General features: G+C 43.5%; 1 protein-coding gene across 6 annotated transcripts in view; it reads right to left on the bottom strand.

The window, feature by feature from the left end:
* The window catches only part of MIB2 (MIB E3 ubiquitin protein ligase 2), a 53,616-nt gene that overhangs the window by 3,176 nt on the left and 28,506 nt on the right, over positions 1-21,934 (bottom strand). For 5 of the 6 annotated variants that reach the window (XM_056331558.1, XM_056331557.1, XM_056331556.1 and 2 more), the window contains 14 exons: positions 21,751-21,857; positions 18,290-18,484; positions 16,775-16,917; positions 14,667-14,774; positions 13,318-13,422; positions 12,414-12,576; positions 11,269-11,402; positions 8,647-8,795; positions 7,833-7,989; positions 6,973-7,127; positions 6,211-6,337; positions 4,591-4,821; positions 2,699-2,877; positions 705-889 (listed from right to left, as the gene is read on the bottom strand). In XM_056331558.1, the coding sequence (XP_056187533.1) occupies positions 705-889; positions 2,699-2,877; positions 4,591-4,821; positions 6,211-6,337; positions 6,973-7,127; positions 7,833-7,989; positions 8,647-8,795; positions 11,269-11,402; positions 12,414-12,576; positions 13,318-13,422; positions 14,667-14,774; positions 16,775-16,917; positions 18,290-18,484; positions 21,751-21,857 (2,138 nt within the window). The remainder of the gene's footprint in view (positions 1-704; positions 890-2,698; positions 2,878-4,590; positions 4,822-6,210; positions 6,338-6,972; positions 7,128-7,832; positions 7,990-8,646; positions 8,796-11,268; positions 11,403-12,413; positions 12,577-13,317; positions 13,423-14,666; positions 14,775-16,774; positions 16,918-18,289; positions 18,485-21,750; positions 21,858-21,934) is intronic. The other variant, XM_056331561.1, reaches the window with a different exon arrangement.

Consider the following 21,934-nt stretch of genomic DNA (forward strand, 5'->3'; position numbering starts at 1 on the left):
TCAAGAACATCAGCTTTGAACAACCTGAGACCTCCCTGGACGATTAAGAGATTGTTTCTGCATGGAAATGAGAACGCTACCTTCTTTTTTGAGCTACATCCTAGTCTCTTGGTTTTGTCTTTCCTACGCCAGTAGCAAAACCAACACCTTTAAGTCCTCAACACTCTGTGCTACTGGAACTGCTGCACTGTGGATCAAAACAGCCCTTTGCTCTGAGGGAAAAGGATGCAGCTCTGGCGCACAGTCCTTACCAAAGTCCCTGTGGTCAGACTGTGAGTGCCTTGTGAGATAACAAACTTGCTGACATGTTTGAGCAGGCTGCCATTAAAACAAATGAAATGCAAACCAGTAACAAAAGCCAGAGAAGGAAATCCTTCTCAGGAGGTTTATGATGGATAAAGCAATGCCTGCTAGAACTGAAACATCTGGCTTTCCTTCTGAATTACCCAGGGCATCTATAAGCACAAGCAAAGCTGCCTGGGGTCCCAATCAGCAGACAGTCAGAACACCCCATGGTTTTTATAGATAACTTTGGACATCTTATGTGGTGTTGAAATCATGCTGGGGTTGTTTCAGGACACAAACAGCACAATAGCTTTGTGTCTGAACAGAGTTTGATTTATGATAGTCCAGCTAGGGAAGCTAGGTAGAACAGGAAACAAAAATTTTTTAAAAAAAGACACACACACACAGAATGAACTTACCTTCACAGACAATACTGTGCTGGCATGGGAAGAAATGTATGAGCAAGGCCAGCTCTGAGCAGACCAGGCACTCTGTGGGGACTGCCACACTCGAGACACTAAGGTTGGTCATTGTGTTGGGGGTAGTGTGCACACGGCGAAGGCTGCAGGTGATGGCTGAGCTGTCTGAAGAAATCTGCTGTTCCCTGCAACCACAAACGTAATAAAATTTGAGCCACGCACTTCAGGTCCTCCTTCAGCAACCAGGTAACATTGTATTGATCGCTGGAAAACACTCCACATGGAGACAGAGCAGCAGATGCTCAGGTAGCATAAACTTGTAAACCTTCACTGCCCTAGTGGGACCAACTCAGTCTTTAGTAGCTGGGATTCTGACTGGATTTATCTAAAAAGAAAGGGAAAGAGCAGAGATGACTAATATTTACACACGTTGAAAGTGCTCTTTTGGAGGGCAACAGTAAGGTATTGATGGTACAATCACCTCCTGGGAGCAGTCAGCTTTTAGGAGCTATTTAAAACGTGCAGTCCTAAGGATCCTTCATTTTTGCACGTTCCTGAAAAGTGCCTGGGGTGGTTGTCTCCAAGTTTGCCTCCTGCATAATACAGGCTCAGATTCAGATTTCTGTCCTGGCATTACGAGCCCTCAGCACCCAATCCGTCTATTACTTTTCCTGCCAGCCGATCATCTGCTAGCTAGACCTACTACTTAAACTGCAAGAATGATTGACGACTGAACAGAAGGGACAAGGGTAGTCATTTACTAGCAAATGTGTCTTCAATACTGCCAAGAAATCCCTGGCCCACTAGGAGTACTGCAAAGGGGTGCGTTTTGGTTTTTTCATGCAAAGTCAGTAAGTTTCTGGGAAGAAACTACTATCTAGCTTCCTAGCAAAGTGGCAGTAACTTCATTATAAATGCGTATAAACCCCAGACACTCTTCCCCTTCTAGACCTATTAATTTCAGTCAGACTAACAAGTAGCTGACGAAGGTACAGCTAACTACCTTGTTCTGCTGGCTCCTGTGTAAAATGCTGGGACACACCATAGTGGCTTAGGCCTATGGTCTAGCACACAGACTCAGTCTGCAGTGGCTGCCTTAACCCTGCAGACACCCCCCGAAATCCCCCAGCTGAACCTCAACACAGAAGCTGAAACCAGTACATTGTACGAGAAACGTCAGTCTGAAAGAACCAGCATTCTTTAAGCAAAAAACCCCTTTATCCAACATATACTTCACTGACAAAAATCCCTACAGAAGATGTTTAAGGGAAACATTTCACCTGTTATTTACAGTGGACCAGAAACATGGCCAATTACAGTGGCTGCTGCATGGCTCTTCCTCCAGGGTTAACATGACTGTGGGTCTTGTGCCCTCCAATCAAACAGAACCCTGCTTCCATGTTTGCAAAGTCAAAATCCAAACAAATGCTTCTCAGAACCCAAGTTAAAGCCATCTTGGACTCGCAGCTCTCCCTTTGGCATTTTCTTTGCTATTTCTCTTACTGGCTGAAAACCAGGCATTTATCTAGCTCTGGAATAATTTCTGCAGATTCTGGTGCCCACTCTTTTGTTGCACTTCCTCTCTGCTTAGACTTTAAATACCTGCAACTGAAGAATCCAATGAAAATAAACCACAACCCAGAATTTACTCTGCAAGACAGAAGTTGCTCTTGGCTTCAGTGGCCAGTCTCCTGAGATTGCCTCAGGGCTCTCTGTAAATCAGGAGGCCAAGTTTGCACCAAGCAGTATTAATCTGCTTTTTCCAACACTTTCAAATGGCAGCATATACCCTTAAATAACCCCTCCAGAAACACAGGGTGAGCAACCAGCTCCAGAGGAAACAGGAGGTGCTCACACTGACATCCAAAGTGTTTCAAAGATGCTTCATCCCTCCTGGAATAACAGCTGCATGCAGTGACACCACAGTCCTGTGGAAGCACTCTGCATGTTGCAAATAAGTACGCTGTAGGTAGTTTCCAGAGGACATGGCTTACCTGAATTTCTGTGAGAAGTCTTTCACAATCTGGACAATCCTTCCATCTGCAATGAGGTCTAAAGGAGACTTTCCCCGATGGTTTGCATAATTAATATCTGCTCCTTCTTGTGCTAAGTAACATGCAATTGCAGTTCCAACATTCAGCTCTACATTTCCAAGAAAGCCAGAAGCCTGCAGCTAAAAGTTGAGAAACACTCTCTGTTAAGAGAATAAGTTTCTGTTATGTGCCTTTGATCTGTATCAAATTCTAAACAAAGTCTTAATCTGAAAGTGCAATTTAGCATTCTTTTTTGAAAACACAAAAATCCTTCAGCATGTAAATAGCAGATTCAAATCTCACATTCCAGGAACAACAGCGCATAAGACTGGACCTAACTGATGCTAATTATTACTAATCATAGTAATAGGCATTCACTTCTTCAGGTAGTGAAAAGGAAGTACTCTGAAGCCACCACAGCACATACCAGTTCATGAACAACTGGTGTATGGAGACCTAAGTGACAGGTATTTAAAAAGCCAAGTTTCTGTGTACATTATCCCAACTAATTGAAAGTCAACAAACATTTTCCACTGACTTAGAAGACCAGGGCAGGTAGATCAGAGCAAGTAAAATTAGACATGAAGGACTCTTAACATGTCCAGACCTTGTAATGTAAACGGTATTGGGAATGACATGCACCGATCTGTCATGTTGCTTTAAAACTTTCTGTGTCCAGGACTATTGGCTGTCCCTAGCACAAGCGAAGACCCAACAGCTAGCAAAGCTGTTAGGCAGGCTGAGTGAGATAAAACCCACCCTTGCAGCTGACCCCTTTGCTCATATTTCCAGGCAAAGAAATTCAAAAGAAAGAAGCGTTTGCTGAGCTGGTGTGGGGTGTCTCTGGAATGTCAGTGGCTGATCGAGCCCGAGTACCTGAGGCTGGAGCATCTTCAGAAGAGCCTTGAGCCATCAACTCATCCTATCAACACTAGTAGCTTGGTGATGAGCAGAATGGAAGAAGAGCAACGCGCTAGGGTTTTTTCAACTAGAAAGGAGGAATGGGTGGTTTGGCACACAGCATGCAGCCCTTTAGAATGTTGGTTTAATTGATTCTGTTCATTTCAAATTACAATTAAAAAAAATTTATGCTAGATTCTCCAGTATACTAAATTATCCCTACAACAGAATCATTCTCACTCCACCCATAAAGTATAACCAACATATGCACTGCAAATCGGGTGTGTGCATGTGTTGGTATTTAAGTGGATGGCAGAACACTTTGAAGGGCTAATTTAATCTTTGCCAAAACCAGACTAAGCTTCCAGTCTTTGACATATCATGCGCTGATTTCTAGTTCTAAGGCATTTCCTGAAAGGCCTTATATATCCCTGAATACAGAGCCACACAGTGAAACCCAGTTCAGGCTTTGTGACAACATAATCTTTATCCTTCAGCCTGATACATCTCACCTCTCACATTCTGTTCTACACTGCAGATAACTGCAGCGTATGTGGTTAGCTATCCTCATATTTTCCATGCCATAAGACAGAAATGAATTGCTGTGGTTCTGGGGCATGAATTAAACCCAAGAGTCTTGGCTCTACAACTGGATTCATGACCTTTCCCATGTCAAGAAAGAAGCACACAATGCTAATAAAAATATCAGGGAGACAGTATGAATTGTTGTCTGACTATGTGAAGTTTCGTGCTATAAATTCAAGCGTACCCTCAGAGGATCTATTCTTGCTTTCCCACAAGCAAGAAGGCTTGTTTCCACGCTCCTCATCTGGAGTGGCTTTACACAATTTCCATGCCTTCCTCTGTCCCCTCAGACCCCACTACCTGCTCTCATTTTAACATCATGCATTTTCCTGCCATTGGCGCTAGAATTTCTCCTACTCCCAGCTCACCTTGGAAAGAAGGGACAATCCCATCTCTCCTTCACGCTTCTCCATCATGAGTGACATTAACTGCTGCCGTTCCAAGGCAATGTGCATGGCTGTGTCCCCATCCTCATCTTCAGCATTGACATCACTGCCTTCACTGACCAGCAGTTGCACCATCCCTACATGTCCCTGGATGACAGCCAGGTGCAGTGGTGTCTGGTTGCGGTTGTTCTTGAGGTTGACATCACAACGACCCTTGAAGAGAAGAATTGCATGAGGGTGAGTTTGGCTGAAGAAAAGTGCTGCAGCTGTGGGGCTTGTTGAGGCCCCAGGTCTCAAGTCCCTCTTCGTCAGGACAGCAGTACAGAGATCTCCAAGACAGCTATATGACCCAGCACTCCGTAACTTAAGTCATATGGCCCCCACACCTCAGACATCAAGAAAGAGAGGATCAGAAGCCAAGTGCCCAACTGACACACAGATAACATAATCCTGGTGATGACTTCGGTATGACAACTCATCACTTCCCTGACACAAACAGATCTTGAAACCACTCCAAGCAAACGGGCATGGACTAGTTCCTCTAAAGCAATCCTGATTCCTTGCTGCCTGTGGTGCTTTGGTTTCCCCTCTTCAAAGCAAAGAGGTGAAAAAACTTCAAATTTGAATCACTCTGCCCCTCTGCCAAGTCTGCAGAGGAAGACAGCAGCAAGGGTTAGAGAACAGAGAGCCTTTAAAGATACGGCTATGCTAATGCAGCAATTATGCCAGAAATAAAGCATAGTACTAAGTAGTTAGTGCTCACAGACACTCCTCTACAGCATTCATTTGTAAATCCATTAAAGCCTTGTTGTAGTGGTTTGGATTCCCTGGTAAAGATGGAGGAACTCAGCCAACAAATGACTGAGAAGAAACAAACCAGGAGTGCTGACATGTAGTTGTCACGTTCATGGCCAATTATCATCTGAAAGCAGAGACAGCGGCTAGCTTTGACTCCACAAAAATCAACAGCAAAATGCCAGTCAAATTGTCATCCTTCAGTTTGCCATTTTCATTGCTAAACAACACTGGTCATCAGGGGCACGTCTAGCACTAACTTAAGACTGAAGAAAGATAAATAACCTGGAGCAAACACGTCAAAATAACTTGTTCTGCATTCAAATGGAATACATGCCTTCAGATACTCTTTCGTGAAAATGAAGAGTGAGAAACCCACCACAGAACAACCAGTAGCTGGGGAGCTTCAGCATATACCTGGAGCGAGAGAAACTGGGCTCTGACCTGGACCTGTGTGGTAGGGAAGGTTCTGAATGCAGATTTACACACTCCTTAATGAGCTATTCCGATGTCTCTTCCCTTCACACCCACCACTTCACTGAACATTTTGCAGCAAGCTCCAGTTCCAAGCCGCGTTGTTCTAGCCTGCAAGATACCCTTCTCCTCTACTGCCAGTGCCAAAGGAAAATACCCCCAGGAATGCCAACCTCTGTTCTTCAAAGTCTGAAAAGCAATGCCAGCTCCTCAAAGAGACACAGACATTCTTGTGAGTCCCAGCATTAACTCAATAGTGATTAGGAAATGTAGAGGTTTGGCAGCAGCACAGATGGGAGTTTTTGTTGGTGACTGTTTTGTTTTCTTTCTTACCTCTTTGATGAGAATTTCTGCCACTTCTTTGTGATTATTAAGAGCAGCAAGGTGCAGGGCAGTGAAGCCATCTTCCTTTTTGGAATCAACCAGCTGCCGAGCTCTTGCTAGTATCTTCTTTATGGCTCTAGAGTGTTGGAGGTTAACAGAGATGGAAGAGTTACTTTACCAGGAAGGAAAACAATACAGAAGACACAGGCCTGCCTCTATTGCGCAGCAGATATGGATGTTCATGTTTCTATAGGCAGCATCAGGAGCTGGCACCTGTGATGCAGAGCACTCCCCTCCACCTGACAGATTAAATTAAAAGAATAAAACAGAAACCCTCAATTGTCATTTAATAAAGTAAGATAAACTCACACTGCTATGAAAATAACAAGCAGATTTATCCCTCTGGAAGAATTCCAGAGGCTGTCAGTTAGACAGGGTCTTTTCAAATACTGTTTACTACAGACCTCCTCCTGTCCTTCCATGCGTGAACCCAAACATCTAAGGAGACTATCCAGAAGCAGACAGATTATCTAGCCAAGCTAAGGAGGTATGAGGAAGATGGGATGGGGAAAGCAGGCAGCAGTTTCCTGTAAATACATGAAGCAGAGGAGGGCAACAGCTATACCTAGCCGTATCTACACCCAAGAAATGTATAACCACCCACCTCCTTCCTAGCTATCTAGAACTACATCTGCTACCTTCTTACTGTTTAAGACAGCAAGCATGAGCAAACATCTGTGAAAGCAGTAGAAATGAAAAGAAGTCACTTACAGCTTGTTGCCTTTTAGAGCAGAATAGTGGAGCAGGTTGAAGCCTTGACAATTCTGGACAGTGAAGTCTATGTTGGGTACTTCAGTGAGAATCTCAATAACGACTTTGCAATCTGCAGTGATAGCATAATGCAGGGGAGTGTCTCCCTGGGAATCCTATACAAGGATACCAAAGCACAATTACCTACATCAGAGCATCAAATGAAATAGCTCACCCTCAGGGACAGTTCAAGATAAGAAGTTACAGTGTCACCAGGTCACATCAACTCCAGGCCAAACATCCCTAGCACCCATAGCAGTTTCATAGCCTCTGAGAAATCTTTTCCCTAGGGTTTGAAACCAGCTCCTGAGTAGACAGGTGCTAACATTCCTAACTAACTTTGAGGGACTGACCCAGCACAGTCCAGTCCCACCATCATACAAGCACATCTTAAAAATGGGTTGGGTCCAATTCACCATCACTGCCCTTCAAGTTCCTAAATGCCAGTCTTAAAAAAATCTCACCAAGCCTTATTGCTGGGAACAGGAGTGTTTGAACGACACATTAATTAGCAGCAGGTCAGCTCTCACTGGAAGCCCAAGTCCAGCACAGCAGAGTGCGCACTACTGGACTGAGCTGAGCAAATTCACGATGGTGAACGGACAGACTCAAACCTGGAATTTCACAGTACTGAAGGTAGAGGAATACTTCCTCTGTGCAAATGCACAGTAGTGCATTTGAAGAGAATGACCTTCAAATTTTACAAAGCAACAAATTGTGTAAGACATAAAGAAGCACCTCACTGCCTCAAAAAAAAAAACCAACAAAAAGAAAAAAAGCCCAAACACTCTCCCAAAATGCCATAAAACCCCAAAACTTACTGGGAGGTTGACATCACAGTTGAACTCACAGAGGGTCCGCACCACCTCTGTGAATCCTTGACTGACAGCAACAAACAATGCTGTGCACTTCGCATTGTTTAACAGGTCTGCACTGGCTCCTTTACCAAGAAGAACACGGGCAACCTCAGCTTGGTTTCTGATTTAAAAGCAAGGAGTAAGACAGATTAGATTCAGTCCTGTGCAGGCAGTGAATTCTTCTTGCAAGGCAACAGAACCTTTTTGGGTTTTGTATACTCTTAACCTCATCCCACCTCCTCTTAGTATTAAAAAAACCCAAAAGCAAAATAACACATTAAAAAAAATCCCCACATAACAAAACCTTCCTAATTTGCACTCTAGAATCTGCTCTCTCTTTACTTTAAATCCACAAGAATCTCCCAGTCTTAGTGATTAATTCTTCCCTGGTAACTGACAAGACAATTCAACCCTTCATCTTGCTCTGGAAAACCATGCACTTACAGAAATCAACCAACCAAATTAATCCCAACTAAACAAACCACTCCTCCATCCCCCTGTAAAAAATGCAATCACTAAAACCCCCTTATCACTTCTGATTCCTCCTCAAGATCTCTGGCATGGAAACTGACCTAGCTGAGGAGGTTAAATCAGGGCACTAAGAAATGCATCTGTGGCCCTGAAGCTCAAAGGCTGATTTCTAACAGAAGATAAAATCAAAGAAAAGCCTCCACCAGCCACGCATCCTCCACACAGACTGCCCATTTATATCTAGAAATGTCCTTCTGCAGCCCTTTAGGTCTTGTAATCAGGGATCACAAGAAGAAAGATCTCCTACCCGAAAGCTGCATAGTGCAGCGCTGTATCGCCCTCTTCATCCCTCAGGTTGACAGCGGCATGTGCCTGCAGCAAAATCCTCACAATATCCAGATGCCCCTGATAAGAGGCGATCTGCAGGGCAGTTCTGCCCTGGTTCTTTGCGTCGACCTACAGGAAGGGCAGAGACACAGCAAACGGCTTGGTTAGGAAAGACCTTGCCTTGTGTTCAGGCCTTAGCTCTGTTCTAGAGCAGGCCGAGCAGGATGGGAGTCACTAGCTGCATAACAGTAGCATTTCTGAGGCTGCAAAGGAGAATCCGTGCCCCGTCGGCTCCGCTTTATGTACAGGAACAACAAGGCTGACCTTGTTCCGGATTATTTCTAAAGGGGAAGGGAACTGCACATTCAGTCAAGAAGGGAGAGGCGAGTGAACTGAGCTAGAAGCCAGGGCTCTAATTGCAGCCCTGATGCCAAAATCCCTCCATGCCTGCGAGCAGAATACTTCTCGACATCTCTGCCAACAATTCCTTTCCCAATAGGAAAATATGTGAGGAGATCAAATTAGCTTTGCATAAGGCTTTGAAGATGCCAAGTCCCCATTGTTCCATGTTACTCCAGGTACTTTATTGGGCACAATGGCTGGAGGGTATACCACAGTGTTGAAGTGCTGCAATGAGATTTTTTTGAGAATTAAAGGGACTGAAAAACAAAGAGAGGCTGTATGAAAGGCAAGGGAAAAAAAAAAAAAAAAAAAAAGGAGAAGCTACTGAAATCAGTGGGAGGCTAAGGAGAAGAGATGAAGGAGCTAACAAACCCTCAGCAGACAACTAAGTACCACGCAGCTGCTTGCTCACTCCCCTCACACCCTGGCAGTGGGATGGGGGGGAGGACTGGGAAAAGGTAAAACTCATAGACTGAGACAAGAACAGTTTAATAAATATAATGATGATAATAACAATACTCAAAAGGAAAAAGAGAGGAATAAACCCCAAGAAACAAGTGATGCACAATACAGTTGCTCACCACCCACTGACCGACGCCCAGCCAGTCCCCCAGCAGCGATCGGCACCTCCCAGCTGACTCCCCCCAGTTTCTATACTGGGCATGACGTTCTATGGTATGGAATATCCCTTTGGATAGTTTGGGTCAGCTGTCCCGGCTACGCTCCCTCCCAGCTTCTTGTGCACCTCCAAGCAGAGCTTGGGACACTGAAAAGTCCTTGACTTAGAGTAAGCACTACTTTGCAACAACTAAAACATCAGTGCGTTATCAATGTTATTTTCATACTAAATCAAAAACACAGCACTGTACCAGCGACTAGGAAGAAAACGAACTGTATCCAAACCAAAACCAGGACACAAAAGAGAACAAAGTTGGTTTTTTGCTGCAGCTCGTTCTGTGCAGCAGTCAGGACAGCAGGACAGGCAAGACTTGCTTTGATTCACTCAAAATGATGGGTGAGTCCTTTAGGCAAGGAGGCATTAAAGGTTGATGTGTTATTCTGCCACTTACACAACACAGACAATGCCGATAAGCTGGAAAAGCCTTGGCAAGCAATTCCAACGTGCACTAAGTTAGCCTCAAATCCAGTCTCCTCTTGCTGTATGTAAACTTTTACAGAAATAACTAATTTATTAATATTAATATTAAAGGTAGAAATAGAAATGTAATTAAAATAACTAATAACATAATGGATTCCTGACTCCTGGCACTCTGTCTAGGATAAATTCAACAATTGCAGGTATTTGTCTACTCCTCCCATCTCCAGAGGTCCCAATAACTTTGTAAATAAAGAACCATAATAAATACCAGACAACTAACCACTAAATCAGCATCACAGAGGCTCCTCCAGAATTTATGCTAGTTTTCCTGGTTCACATATCCGGCTTCTCCTACCAGCCATGCAGACATAGCCTCAACAAGACTTATGTTTTATTACCAATGGTTTCTGAGGTCACTGCTGAAATACTTTCTTCTCTGGGTCTCCTTTTTTAACTTGTTTATAAATCCTGTACCCCTCACTGGCGGGGCTTGAACCTTCAAACAGGCAGCTTGAAAGAGCAGTGATTTCAGCAGATGTAACCCTAACAGTCTGGCACTCTGCAAGCACACCAACAAGTCAAGCCCAGTTTCCTGCTCCAGTCAGACATGAGATAAGACACTACGCAGACACGCACAGCGTCAGGATCTGGGCAGCTTTGCTCTTTCCTGATTCCAACAATACCATTTTGCAAGGTCGTCTAAGGACAGACACATTCAGCCAGGCACAACCTGAGGCTTTCTTTTCAAACCAAGGCTAAACTCAGACATCTTGCTACTATTTTCATACAGATAATTACCTCTCCCGCTAATTCTACAGGTGCAGTGTCCATACAGGAAATCAGGGAAAAGTCAGCTTTGGAAATGTGCTGTAAGGACTTAACTCTAGTTCAGATTTAATGCTGCAAATACACACATTTGATATACAAATTTAATCCTTAATTGCAGCAAAATAATTTTCCAGTTGTTGGGAGCTACTCTTAGGTCTGGAAAATATATTATTTTTCTCCTATCTTTTTCCACACTTGACTACAAAACTTTATGACAGTATTTTTGAAGAAGAGCAACAAAAAGTAACCATTCAGGATTTCTTCAAAACTTGCCTTGTCCGGGTACTTCTGAAGGAGCTCCGAAACTTTAGCTGCATTGTTCAGTGCTGCACAAATGACCAGACAGCCTGCATGCTCTGACTCCGTCTTCTGGGACAGCAGTTTCTCCAATACAGTAATCAAAGTACCTGGTAGGAACGAGAAACAGCCACAGGTTAAGAGGGCTGAGAAGCATGTGTATAAAGGCATACAGTTGGCACAGTGCAGCTGTATAACCCCAGTACAGACCTGCTGCACCTGTAGCACTTAGCACCCACAAAGAGCTTTACAAACTTGCAGCTTACACAGAACTTTTGCTTTCCAAGTCTGATGTTTTGAGAACCCAAAAGACATGAGACCACGCTACAGAAGACCAATACAGAAAAATCACTACTAAAAGGCAAATAATCTGAAGAGGAATGCATGGATTTGGAAAGGATGCTGTAGGGAAGAAATAGAGGTCCTTTCAGATAGGCCATCTAATTACAGACTTTTGAGCGTTTGAGAGGACGGAGGTGTTACAGTTCTCCAGACAGAGCAAAGTTAAAAAGCTTGGGCTCGTGTGCAAGTTCTCCCTGAAGTCCAAGTTGAGCAAACAGTTTAAGGCCTATCTACATAGCAAAACAAACAAACAAAAAAAAAAGGCAGGTCTGTCCTCTCTCCGACAAGATCCTGACTTCTAAAGGAAACAAGTATGGCGAGGCTACAAAAATTTTTACAAGCAGATGTGCAAAGTGAAGTCCCCTTTACACACCATATGATCCCAATTTCCCAAATTCAGTTTCAGGGTGGACTAGACAAAATAATTGTTGACAATGCTTCCACACAAGGACCTAGGAATATTTCACAAGCATTCAAGAATTAGTAACCTCCTACAGGAAGTGGAGCAGGACGGAACAAAAAATTGAGACAGATCAAGGCAGAAGCAAACACTGAACCTAGGGCAGTGCCATGATTAGCATTCCCAAGTCCTAAATTCTATTTCCCTGCTAAGGCCAGCTTTGCTTCTCCCAGCAAGGCACAGCCTGGTTTTGGAGCTCTGTCTGGGGAAGAACAGGCCGCTGAGATTAACACTGTTCAAAGAGTGCTGCTGCTGCTACACCAGAGCAATCATTTCACAGGCCCTGACAGATCAGACACGTCTGTTCTCACTATCTCACTTTTTGATTCCTTTGCATTCTCCGTTGTCATGAGGTTTGCTTCCTCATCTCTCTGATAAGCTGTCAGGCAAGCTGGGTTAAACGTCCAGGACTGCCCTCCAACCGACACTCGCAAATCTCCATCCCCATAGACTTTGATCACTTTGCCGATGTGCCCTAGGGTCTGCAATGGAAAAAGAGAAATGATTTTTAACATGTAAGACACGGTACGCTTTGCATCTCAGAACCAATGCAACGCTTTAAGAGTAGTTTCGCAGGCGGCACTCCTGCTGTGTGAAAAGAAGCACTGAACAGCGACACACTCGCAGACAGCTCCCACTTCAAGGACACCAGAGGGTTCTCAGCAGTTTCTCTATTGCTGGTTTTACATAAGAAGGGTTTCCCAGACACATCACAAATGTCTGGAGAGGAAGGTGGTGAAACAACAAAACACAGTCTGAAGAACCCTGAGACAATTGATAAAATTTGGACTAGGAAAGGTTTCCTCTGTGCATTTAATTGCTCCTGGAGGATACCTGTATTCTGCTTTTTAGGCATACTGGTCTGATCAGGCCGTTTCTCTACTTGGACACTTCCCTGCCTTGTTCCAGGGAATTAGGGATGGCGTAAGAGGACTTGTTTACTGTGGTTAGTGAAACCTCTTATCTGACTTACTGGTAGCCAAATCCTTTGTCAGATTCCCCCTTTACCCACTTTTGTTTGGGTGCTGCACTGGGATTGTACTACTGATAGCCAACAGCACCAGGCAACATTTATTCTGCAAGGCCTTAGCAGTCCCAGAAAGGTCTGTGTGCTCACTGACCAGCAGCGATACTGGAGGGCAATGCAAGCCCAGCCACTAGTACTAATTGCTTGGGAAAACTCAGGAAGTTACTGGACTGTTCTGGAACTGGCGCACACTCACAGGTGCCATTTCATCTGTCCACTCCCCATGACCAGGTTGGAATCGCTTCACTGTTTCCATATCATCTATCACCCGGACAACATCACCAACCCAAAAGGTGTTGAGCTACAAGAAAAAGAAAGTCATAAGCTTTTGGGGGACGAAGCCAGGGAAAAAAAAGTGATCAGCCCCTCCACCCCACCCCCACCCTCAGGAAACAGAACCAAACAAGAAGCCCATCGACTCAAAAAACAACAAGGCATTACACAACGTAAGTAAGACTAACAAGAAATCTGTAATCACTCCACTGCAAAATAAACATGGTCCAAGGGCTGGGGTATTTCTGTTTTAAGCCAAGTGCACATGTAAGTAGGGAAATAATCTGGGACAGAACGTGTTTTTTATTTTTCTTTCTTCTTCTTCAAACCATTTATAATTAATACCAGTATAAAGTACATATGGAACTTTCCTTGGTCTGTCTCCTCACTATACCTGACTCGGCACTGGAGATTTTAATTCGCTTTAATAAGGAAGTTAAATCTCTTTGTTACTTGAAACAGAAAAGGGAAACCAGAGCTTATCTGTACCGGTAATTTGCCAGATGCTCCCTCTGCTCACTGAGCTAAGAAAGGAGCACTGTCAAAACACACTTTTCAAAGCAGACTAATTCTGCACAAAGCAGTAAGACACTGCATTTTCCATTGGTATTAGAGTTTTTAGCATTGTGACCTTGTTCAGATCTTTCAGAATTTTGTAGTCTGCCAGCAGCTCCTCCTATACCTATTAGCCCTGTTTCTAATCATCGACCTCAGATTTCCAGACCTCAAACCTCCAGGGAAGGCCAGAGCTATGAGCTTTAGAAATACAGACACAAAATTAAAAGAGCTGGATTAAAGACTCAGGTCATTCAGAATAATCAGAGAGAAGCAAGACAAAGAAAGGTGTGAGACAGAGAGTAACATCAAGACACAAGAACAAGGAAGAAAACAAAATCAAACGGAAATTACGTGGAAGAACATTCATTACAGATGAAAGGTAGCTGCAGAAGGATGAGCTACTGTAGGTCTGTTACCACTCTTATCAAAGAAGCTGAAATTAAGAACTGGAATTTACCTTAAGAACTTACAACATTTCAAATGCAAAGTTTCATAAAACTGGACAGCCTAGTAGCCCAGCTCCCACCGCCTGCAACCATCTGTCTCAGCGCTGACGACTTGCAGGAAATTCTGCTGAGAACTACTGCTTTTAGAACAGCAGTGTATTCCTTCAGCACTTACTGGAGACACATTGTGTCCTAACACAGCAGGCTAAATGGCAGATATTCCCTGCAGCATTTCTAGTTCTGACCAAGCTCGCTTATCAGCACCTACCTTAGTCAGAGCTCCAGGATGGAAAGTCCAGCGGGTTTCACTGTTGAACTGGACCCTCACGTCCCCTCTGTCCGTGATTCTGTGCACAGTCCCTGTCTGGCCAATGAACTTTTGATAGGGAAAAAAAAAAAAAAAAAGAAAAAAAAAGAGTAGGGGAAACCCCCTGAATAAATAACATTGCCTAATAGGAGGAAAGCAGGCATCCAAGGCATAGATGGCTAAAATACCCAACATTTCCAATTCACAGACTAACACTGCTTCCAAACCTCCTTTAAATGAGATGCAGTCGTTTTTCTGCAAAAGGAGAAAGGCTGCTTAGAAGCTCCTCTAAAGTGGCAACATTTTGAGGGAGAACGATGATAGGGACACAAAGTGTGAAAATTCTTGAAAATGCAGAACAAATTGTCCTCCTCTTTCCAAATGACAAAGGTGGGCAGATTACAACATTGCTCTGCAGTACAATACCAGCAAGGCATGCTCGGAGAGAACAAGAAGGGAGCATGGCAGAGGAGACTACAGAACACAAAGTATAGCTGTGTAGGGTGGTATTCAATATCTGTTGATTCTGGCAGGTCCTGAGCAGCTGATAGTTTTGAAGGAGACACAAAGTCCTGTTTTCTGAGATGACACGAAATTACTGTTTCTCTGTTTGCTATCCCTCTCTACACCTGCATTCACCAACAGGAATTCAGAAGTACAGAGGTTTAACAACCTAGCAGACTATGTTAGCTACTCAGCACCATTCAAGACCTACAGCTTTGGGGATGAAGACTTCAGCTAAAATAAAAAAATTGTGGCTCCACTGACAGCCTTCTTAAACTTCTTGCCAGAAGATGGTAAGTTTCTGCCTGCCACACTTAAAAAAAAACGCAACAAACCCAAAGACCAATGCTCAGTTAATAATTTCCACATTGAAACTGCAATGACATTGTTTATCTTGACATTTCAAAGCATGATTTCAAAAAGACCACTCTTCTACAGGGCACGTTGGGCTAGGATACATATGTAAGACATCCGTATAATTTTATAGCACTGTTTCAAATACCAAAGTTTCAGACAGCTCTGTCTGAATCAGACCTGCAGGTTATTCAGCTTACTGACTCAAGCGTAGTGGGCATTTGGGTCACTTGTGGCTATACACTTCCCTTCCTCTGCAAAAAAACACTTCCTCTGCAAAAAAACACTTTTATACAAGTTATTAATACAGGCTCAGAGACAGGTCTTATTACTGTAACTGTGAGTACCAAAATGTGATGCTGTCTCACAGTAAATCTACTGCTCAACAGGAGTACTGCCTTCTTCAATATGTGAGGGTAATTTAATCTATTTTGGGCAATTTCTGTAGAATATTAAAATCCAAGAAAGTTGACTTTTAAGGAGAAACAAAGCAAAGACCTTTTAATCTAAATGGCAAATTTATTAATTTAGCTGTTACCATTTCATCTGAGTGTAAGCCCACACCGAATGTTCACAGCCCCTTGCAGACTTACTTTCACGATGGCCCCCTGAGATGCTATACCACAGTAATAGGTGTCATTTCTGTCTTTACTTCCTCTACTGAGTTGGGTATTTTTAAGACAACAGGTAACAACAAACTGATAGCTCTTCAAACTATAGACAAGACAACAGGCTAAGCTCCAAGAACATCATATGGGCCGAGAAATTTTAGCCCTGGCCAGGGACAGAGCCCACTGTTGACAAAACACATAGCTTTCATTAGTAGTAATGCACAGTAAAAAAAAGAAGCCAAACGAGGAATGGATCCAGAACTCATTTAAAAACAAACCAGACGTTAGTTTTTTTTCTCTGGCTTAAGTGACTCTTAAGACACACTCTTTTGACCCATTGTAGACTCTTAGAAATCATGCAGGGCTCCACAAGACAATTCTCATACAACGCAAACTTATCTGAACCTAAAAATAAATCTGACTCCAGTGTCCTATCAGGAAGAATCTGTATTTGTGATTCAGTCAACACAATATAAATGTAGAAGGTAACACGTTGCATAAAGATGTTCCGGGAACTTCCTAGCCAGTGCCTACTTATGTAGTCTGAGACAGTGACTGATAGATACATTCTCGAGAGAACAGGAGCAAGCAGAAGCATACCTCAGCCATTTTAGGGTTCCAGCCACCATGGCCCTCCTGCATCTCCCGCAAGATGTCGATGTCCAGCAAGCATTTCACTTTGTCCCCATGCTGGAACGGATGCCTGTCCGTGCTTTCTTTCCTCTGCAGCTCAGCTGGTTTTCCTAAAGGGGAGAATGACACCACTCACATACACAAGGGATGCAATAACACGCATTGTGTCTCATTTGGCTTTGTAACAAGGGTTGCAAATTAGCATAGGCTTAACTGGGGCAGAACGGTGTAAAACTGGTTTTCTGTTGTGGAGCATGCCCTACACACTCCGTGGGGCAGCACTACGTAGACAGATCAAGAGGGTTTAGCTCTAACTGGATATCGACCTAACAGGAGGGAGTTCTGACACAACACAATTTTGTTCCTTGCCAGAGAGGGGAATGCCTTTGAACAATGGCTCTCACGTCACATCAGGTATCAGTAGCTGTTCTTAGCAGTTCAGTCACCCACAACTGTTGTTCAGCAGACACACCCCCACAGAACTCCAAGTAAGTTCTCTTCCACGGGCAGCCACATAGCTTGCTTTGTCAAGTGCTCTACCCTCCTAGCTTTCCCATGCACCAAGAGGCCATACCCCTGGAAATAAGCTCCTCATCCAACCCTTCCCTTCCCTCATGCCCTTTGCCAAGCTGCACAGGGAAAGTAAAGAATGAGAAAGGCCTGATTCTGCTCCTGCAGACTCAAGAACAGACCATTCTGTTTTCCTTCAGGGGAGCAAAAGACGGCCCGGGCACCTCATTAAAAAAAGTACAACTAAATTGCACCTTAGTAAAAAATGCTGCGAGTTCAAAAATATGAGTAGTTTCCTTGGTTTCGTTAAGAGTTAAGAGGAAAGGTGGATTGCAGCAAGTTGCCAATGTAGACATCACTTTTTCCCATTGCTTTTTCTTATCTCCCTGCTAGGCAAGTATTTGGAAGCTTCATTCTCAGAAATCTCCCTTTTGTCACATTCCCCTTCAACACACTTTTTTGGTCCACCAGAACAATAATATCTGCTCTCTAAAAGCACAGTGAACACGAGCTGGACCACTGCTTGCCTGAAGAATGGAAAACTTTGGATTACCAAAACTGACACTGGGTTGAATTCTCTGCTGCCAGACGCAGGTGCATCCAAGGGCATTTCATGCATTTGCAGCAGCAAGAAGTTGCCTTGGCAGAAGATGCCTCCTTGGGAAACAGCTGTGGGCATCTGATGAGTTTATCTTACCACTGAAAAGGCCAAAGTACTAATTAACCAGCTGGAAATAAAGCAGTATGCTCACACACAGACCACTTCTTTAAATGGTACATATTTACGTGGGAACTTTATAAAACCACCTGCTGATTTTCTGTCTTCCATGCAAAATGGCTTCAATGTCACAAAATAGTAGCGTGAATTAGAGTTTCTCAGCAGAAGACTTGGGTTTTTTTGTTGGGTTTTTGTTTTGGTTTTTCTTGGTTTTGTTTTTTTGGGTTTGGTTTTTTTTTTTTTTCTTTACACACCTAATTTTGGGAGATGCTCTTTGTAGTAAAAGCCACCGGATGCCTCCACAGTACATTTCAGGTCCACTTTTCCCTTGTGTCCAACTCTGTAGACATTTGTAGTACCATCAGACCACGTGACGCTGGCCACACTGCGTCCCGTCTCTACATCCCAGCCACGGATATCAACAACACGTCCAGTTTTACCTTCACCACCTGATGGAAAAAGAGGGGAAATAGTGTCCAGCTTGCATTTTCACTGAGACAAATACACAGGAATCCACCCAACACTGGAATGTTTACTGAGATATGACTTAATGACTTTTTTATCTTAACTAAGGAAAAAACAAGGAAAAAACTTGTCAGTTCTCCAGCTATTCACAACAGAGGAGTAGGCACAGAGCCCAAAGTCAACAGCTTGGGGCAGATGCAATTCTGACAGAGAAGCTGCCACCAGGAAGGATCTCTGTGGCCAGCTTTATATGTTGAACAGAAGCACACAGGTCTGCTTCACTGACGGCATACTGCTGCTGCCGGAAGCAATGCCCTCCAGTCAAGCATTCTTTATATACATCAAAGAAGGAAATCACAACAACAACAACAACATATTCAGCAGCTCACAGAGCTTCCTCACAGCTTGCATGATTCACCTTGATCTGCAGAAGAGATCTCTGTCACCTTTTTAATCAGGGAAATTAAACCCCAAGACAACTCAGCTTGACCAACTGCAAGAGTATCCCTACATTAAACTCACCGAAAGCCAGCCAGCCACACATTTACTTTGGAATACAAATATGGAAAAGCTGAATTCTGTGTAAAAGCAGCCATCCCTCCTGATGTACAGAAACCCTGCCTAGCTGGGCCACGCACAGTGTCATGGCACCACACTGTGGCAAGATAAAAACACAGCACTGTTGTAAAATCCACCCAAAATCTTTAATCTCTCCCCAGCGCCAGTCAAGTGGGGACTATCAAGTAAAGTTTGCTCTGGTACTTCTCTTCCCCTGCCCAAGCAAGGAGGAGGGCTACTGAAACAATCCAGAACAGGAGGATGTGGTCTGTGAGAAGGTAGATCTGGCTGGGCTCAAGGGACACACTCTCATCCGAGAGACAACAGGCTTTCCCAAACTGGGACAGCAGTATCTGTCTGTCTCACTGAGTGGACAGTGAGCTTCTAATTGCCTGCAAAGTCTTGGAATTTCATAGCTTAAAGGAATTAACTTCCTCATCTAACTGCCTATTCATCTAAAAAGCATAATACAGACAAACTAGCAGGCTTTCAGTTCTGTCAATGACAGGAACACACCTTTAGAGGGCTGGTCTGAGAATCAGAATGTCCCAATAGCTCTTGATTTCTACTGGAGGAAAAATATTTTTTAAATCCTATCTGCCTTTAAAATATCTCCCTAAAAATAGCAGGCGGATCCTAGTTCTGTACACTGCAGAGAGTTACAAGATCAGCACTTCAGATATCCATCCACCCACAGGAATATTATCTAGGAAAACACAATTTAAGTTAGCAAAAGCATTTCTATGATGTAACCTTCCTAGCTATGGCTAAAAAAAGCCTTCCAGGTTAGAATCCAGATCCTAGCAATAGGGCAGCTAACAGTAATTTTCATCTCCCTTTCTGCAGATAACCATAAACAACTGTCCAGTCCAAAATGAGCCAGGGTGACAGCTCTTAGAAAAGGAGGCTACGTCCAAGATGCAGTCACTGGCCACAGGAAGGGAGAGCCTCTGGACCGTACCAGCATTCAACTATGGGAACAGAGGGATCTTGCATCAACACCGTGTTCGTTTGACTACACTGTTCATGCAGACAGGTTGCAGCAGACGGCTGTCCTCTCCCCGCTCTTTCAGTCTGTAAGAAACCTGGTAGGTACCCCTGGCCTCAAATTAGTGCTGATGGAAACTTAGCACCAGTGACAAAAGAACTTGATGTTTGTCTGTTGCAGCGGGGGATTCAGATTGAACAACAACAACAACAACAAAAAGTAATCTCCCCCCTCGCCCTGTTCAGATGCTTTTCTCCGAGGAGGGCACTTCTTTCCACTTCCATAGTGTTTAGACTTCGAGAAATAGTAGTAAGGAAAAACAGGTATTCAATGAAAAAGCTGAAGTGACTGAAGAGCTGCCAGGGCCCACCCTGACCACAGCAGAGAAAAAAAGTTTGGTCAATTGACAAATTTTGCAGTCAGTGCTAATATTTGCAAAGGGTATCAGGCGTACTAAAAAGACACCGGCAAATAAAAGTAAGACCATTCCATCAGATTTCTCAACTAGCTGCTATTGCCCTTACCTGACACACCAGACTACATGATCAATACAAAAACTGAGCAGGAACCTATCACAGAGTTTGCAAGGTTATTTATTCTCACTTACACATGTTACCTCCTTAAACAGAAATAGAGTTGATGTGTCAGGAAGCTAAGGTCAGAAGAGCAAATGGCTATGGATGGGGGCAGCTCTATCAAAGACAGGGCAGTATTAGAGAGCAGCTAAGTGGCTGGCCTTATGTTTCTTCTCACTTGTCTTGCACGTGTAACTGCCTTCAGGTCACAATCATTGTAAGCAACACAAGACTCAGACATGTAAATGTTGATCTGCTCTCAAAAGGATGGATAAGCTCTACTGAACATAAGCTTCTTTTGCTCTCAGACCCTGCAAGTATCCATGTCCTCCACTGAACCCAGAGCTGCAATAAATGGTGGAGTCAGCACTGGAAAGCTTTGGACTTACAGCTTGATTATTAAGGTAAAAAAGAAGCTGTAAACATTACCACGTGTACAAGGTTCTGAACTAGAGACAGACGGTAAAGTTTCCTTAACCCTGTAGCACTACATTGAAATTGGTATCAGTGAACTGGACACAGTCAATACACCCCAAGAGCAGCTCCAGAAAAGGCACGTTTGTCCCTTTGCATTTCCAGCCTGAAGTTACAATTCATACAGAAAGCAGAAACCATTCTCCAGCAACCACAGCAAACAGTTCTTCATTAATGCTCCATGTGAAACACTCCCTACAGATCATTCCTCTTCACTGTTCTTAAGTGTCCAAATAAGAATATTCTGAAGAACTCCAAAGGAAAAAGGAATACCGGTCACAAAGTCAAACAAACCTTATTCCTACTATGAATGGAAGCTTTTTCAGGAAAAGACAGATATTTATTTTCTTAGAACATGGTGTACAGTTATAGTTCTATACAAGATCTTCCAGGATAGTTCCCATGAGTCTTCACATCTATGAAATAGAAGCAGCAAAATTTCCCTCCCACACCCTGAATGAATGCGAGTTTGTGTCACAGGTATGCTTTTAAACAAATATTATTGAACACTCTAAAGAACAGCAACCTGCATCACCTGAACAGCTCCTCTAGAAGCTACTGCTCAGCATATGTGTTTTTAAGTAGCAATTTGGCAAAAAAAAAATTAAAAAAAAAATCTAATGGTGTTTTACAGGACGTCTTGAAAGAAGCTTACCATCCTGGTTACCCCACTCCCAGTCAGGGCCACGGACAACTTTAGCCCCCTGGAAAGTCCCTTTTAATGTGATGCGAGTCAAATTCTGTCGAGGACTCACTAGGACTCTAGAAAAACAAAATAAGAGAAAACAAATTAATTTAATGCTACATTCACGCTTTATAAAGCTCTGTTCCAACCAAGG

The sequence above is a fragment of the Falco biarmicus genome, chromosome 3, assembly GCF_023638135.1.
Source record: "Falco biarmicus isolate bFalBia1 chromosome 3, bFalBia1.pri, whole genome shotgun sequence".
Lineage (NCBI taxonomy): Eukaryota > Metazoa > Chordata > Aves > Falconiformes > Falconidae > Falco > Falco biarmicus.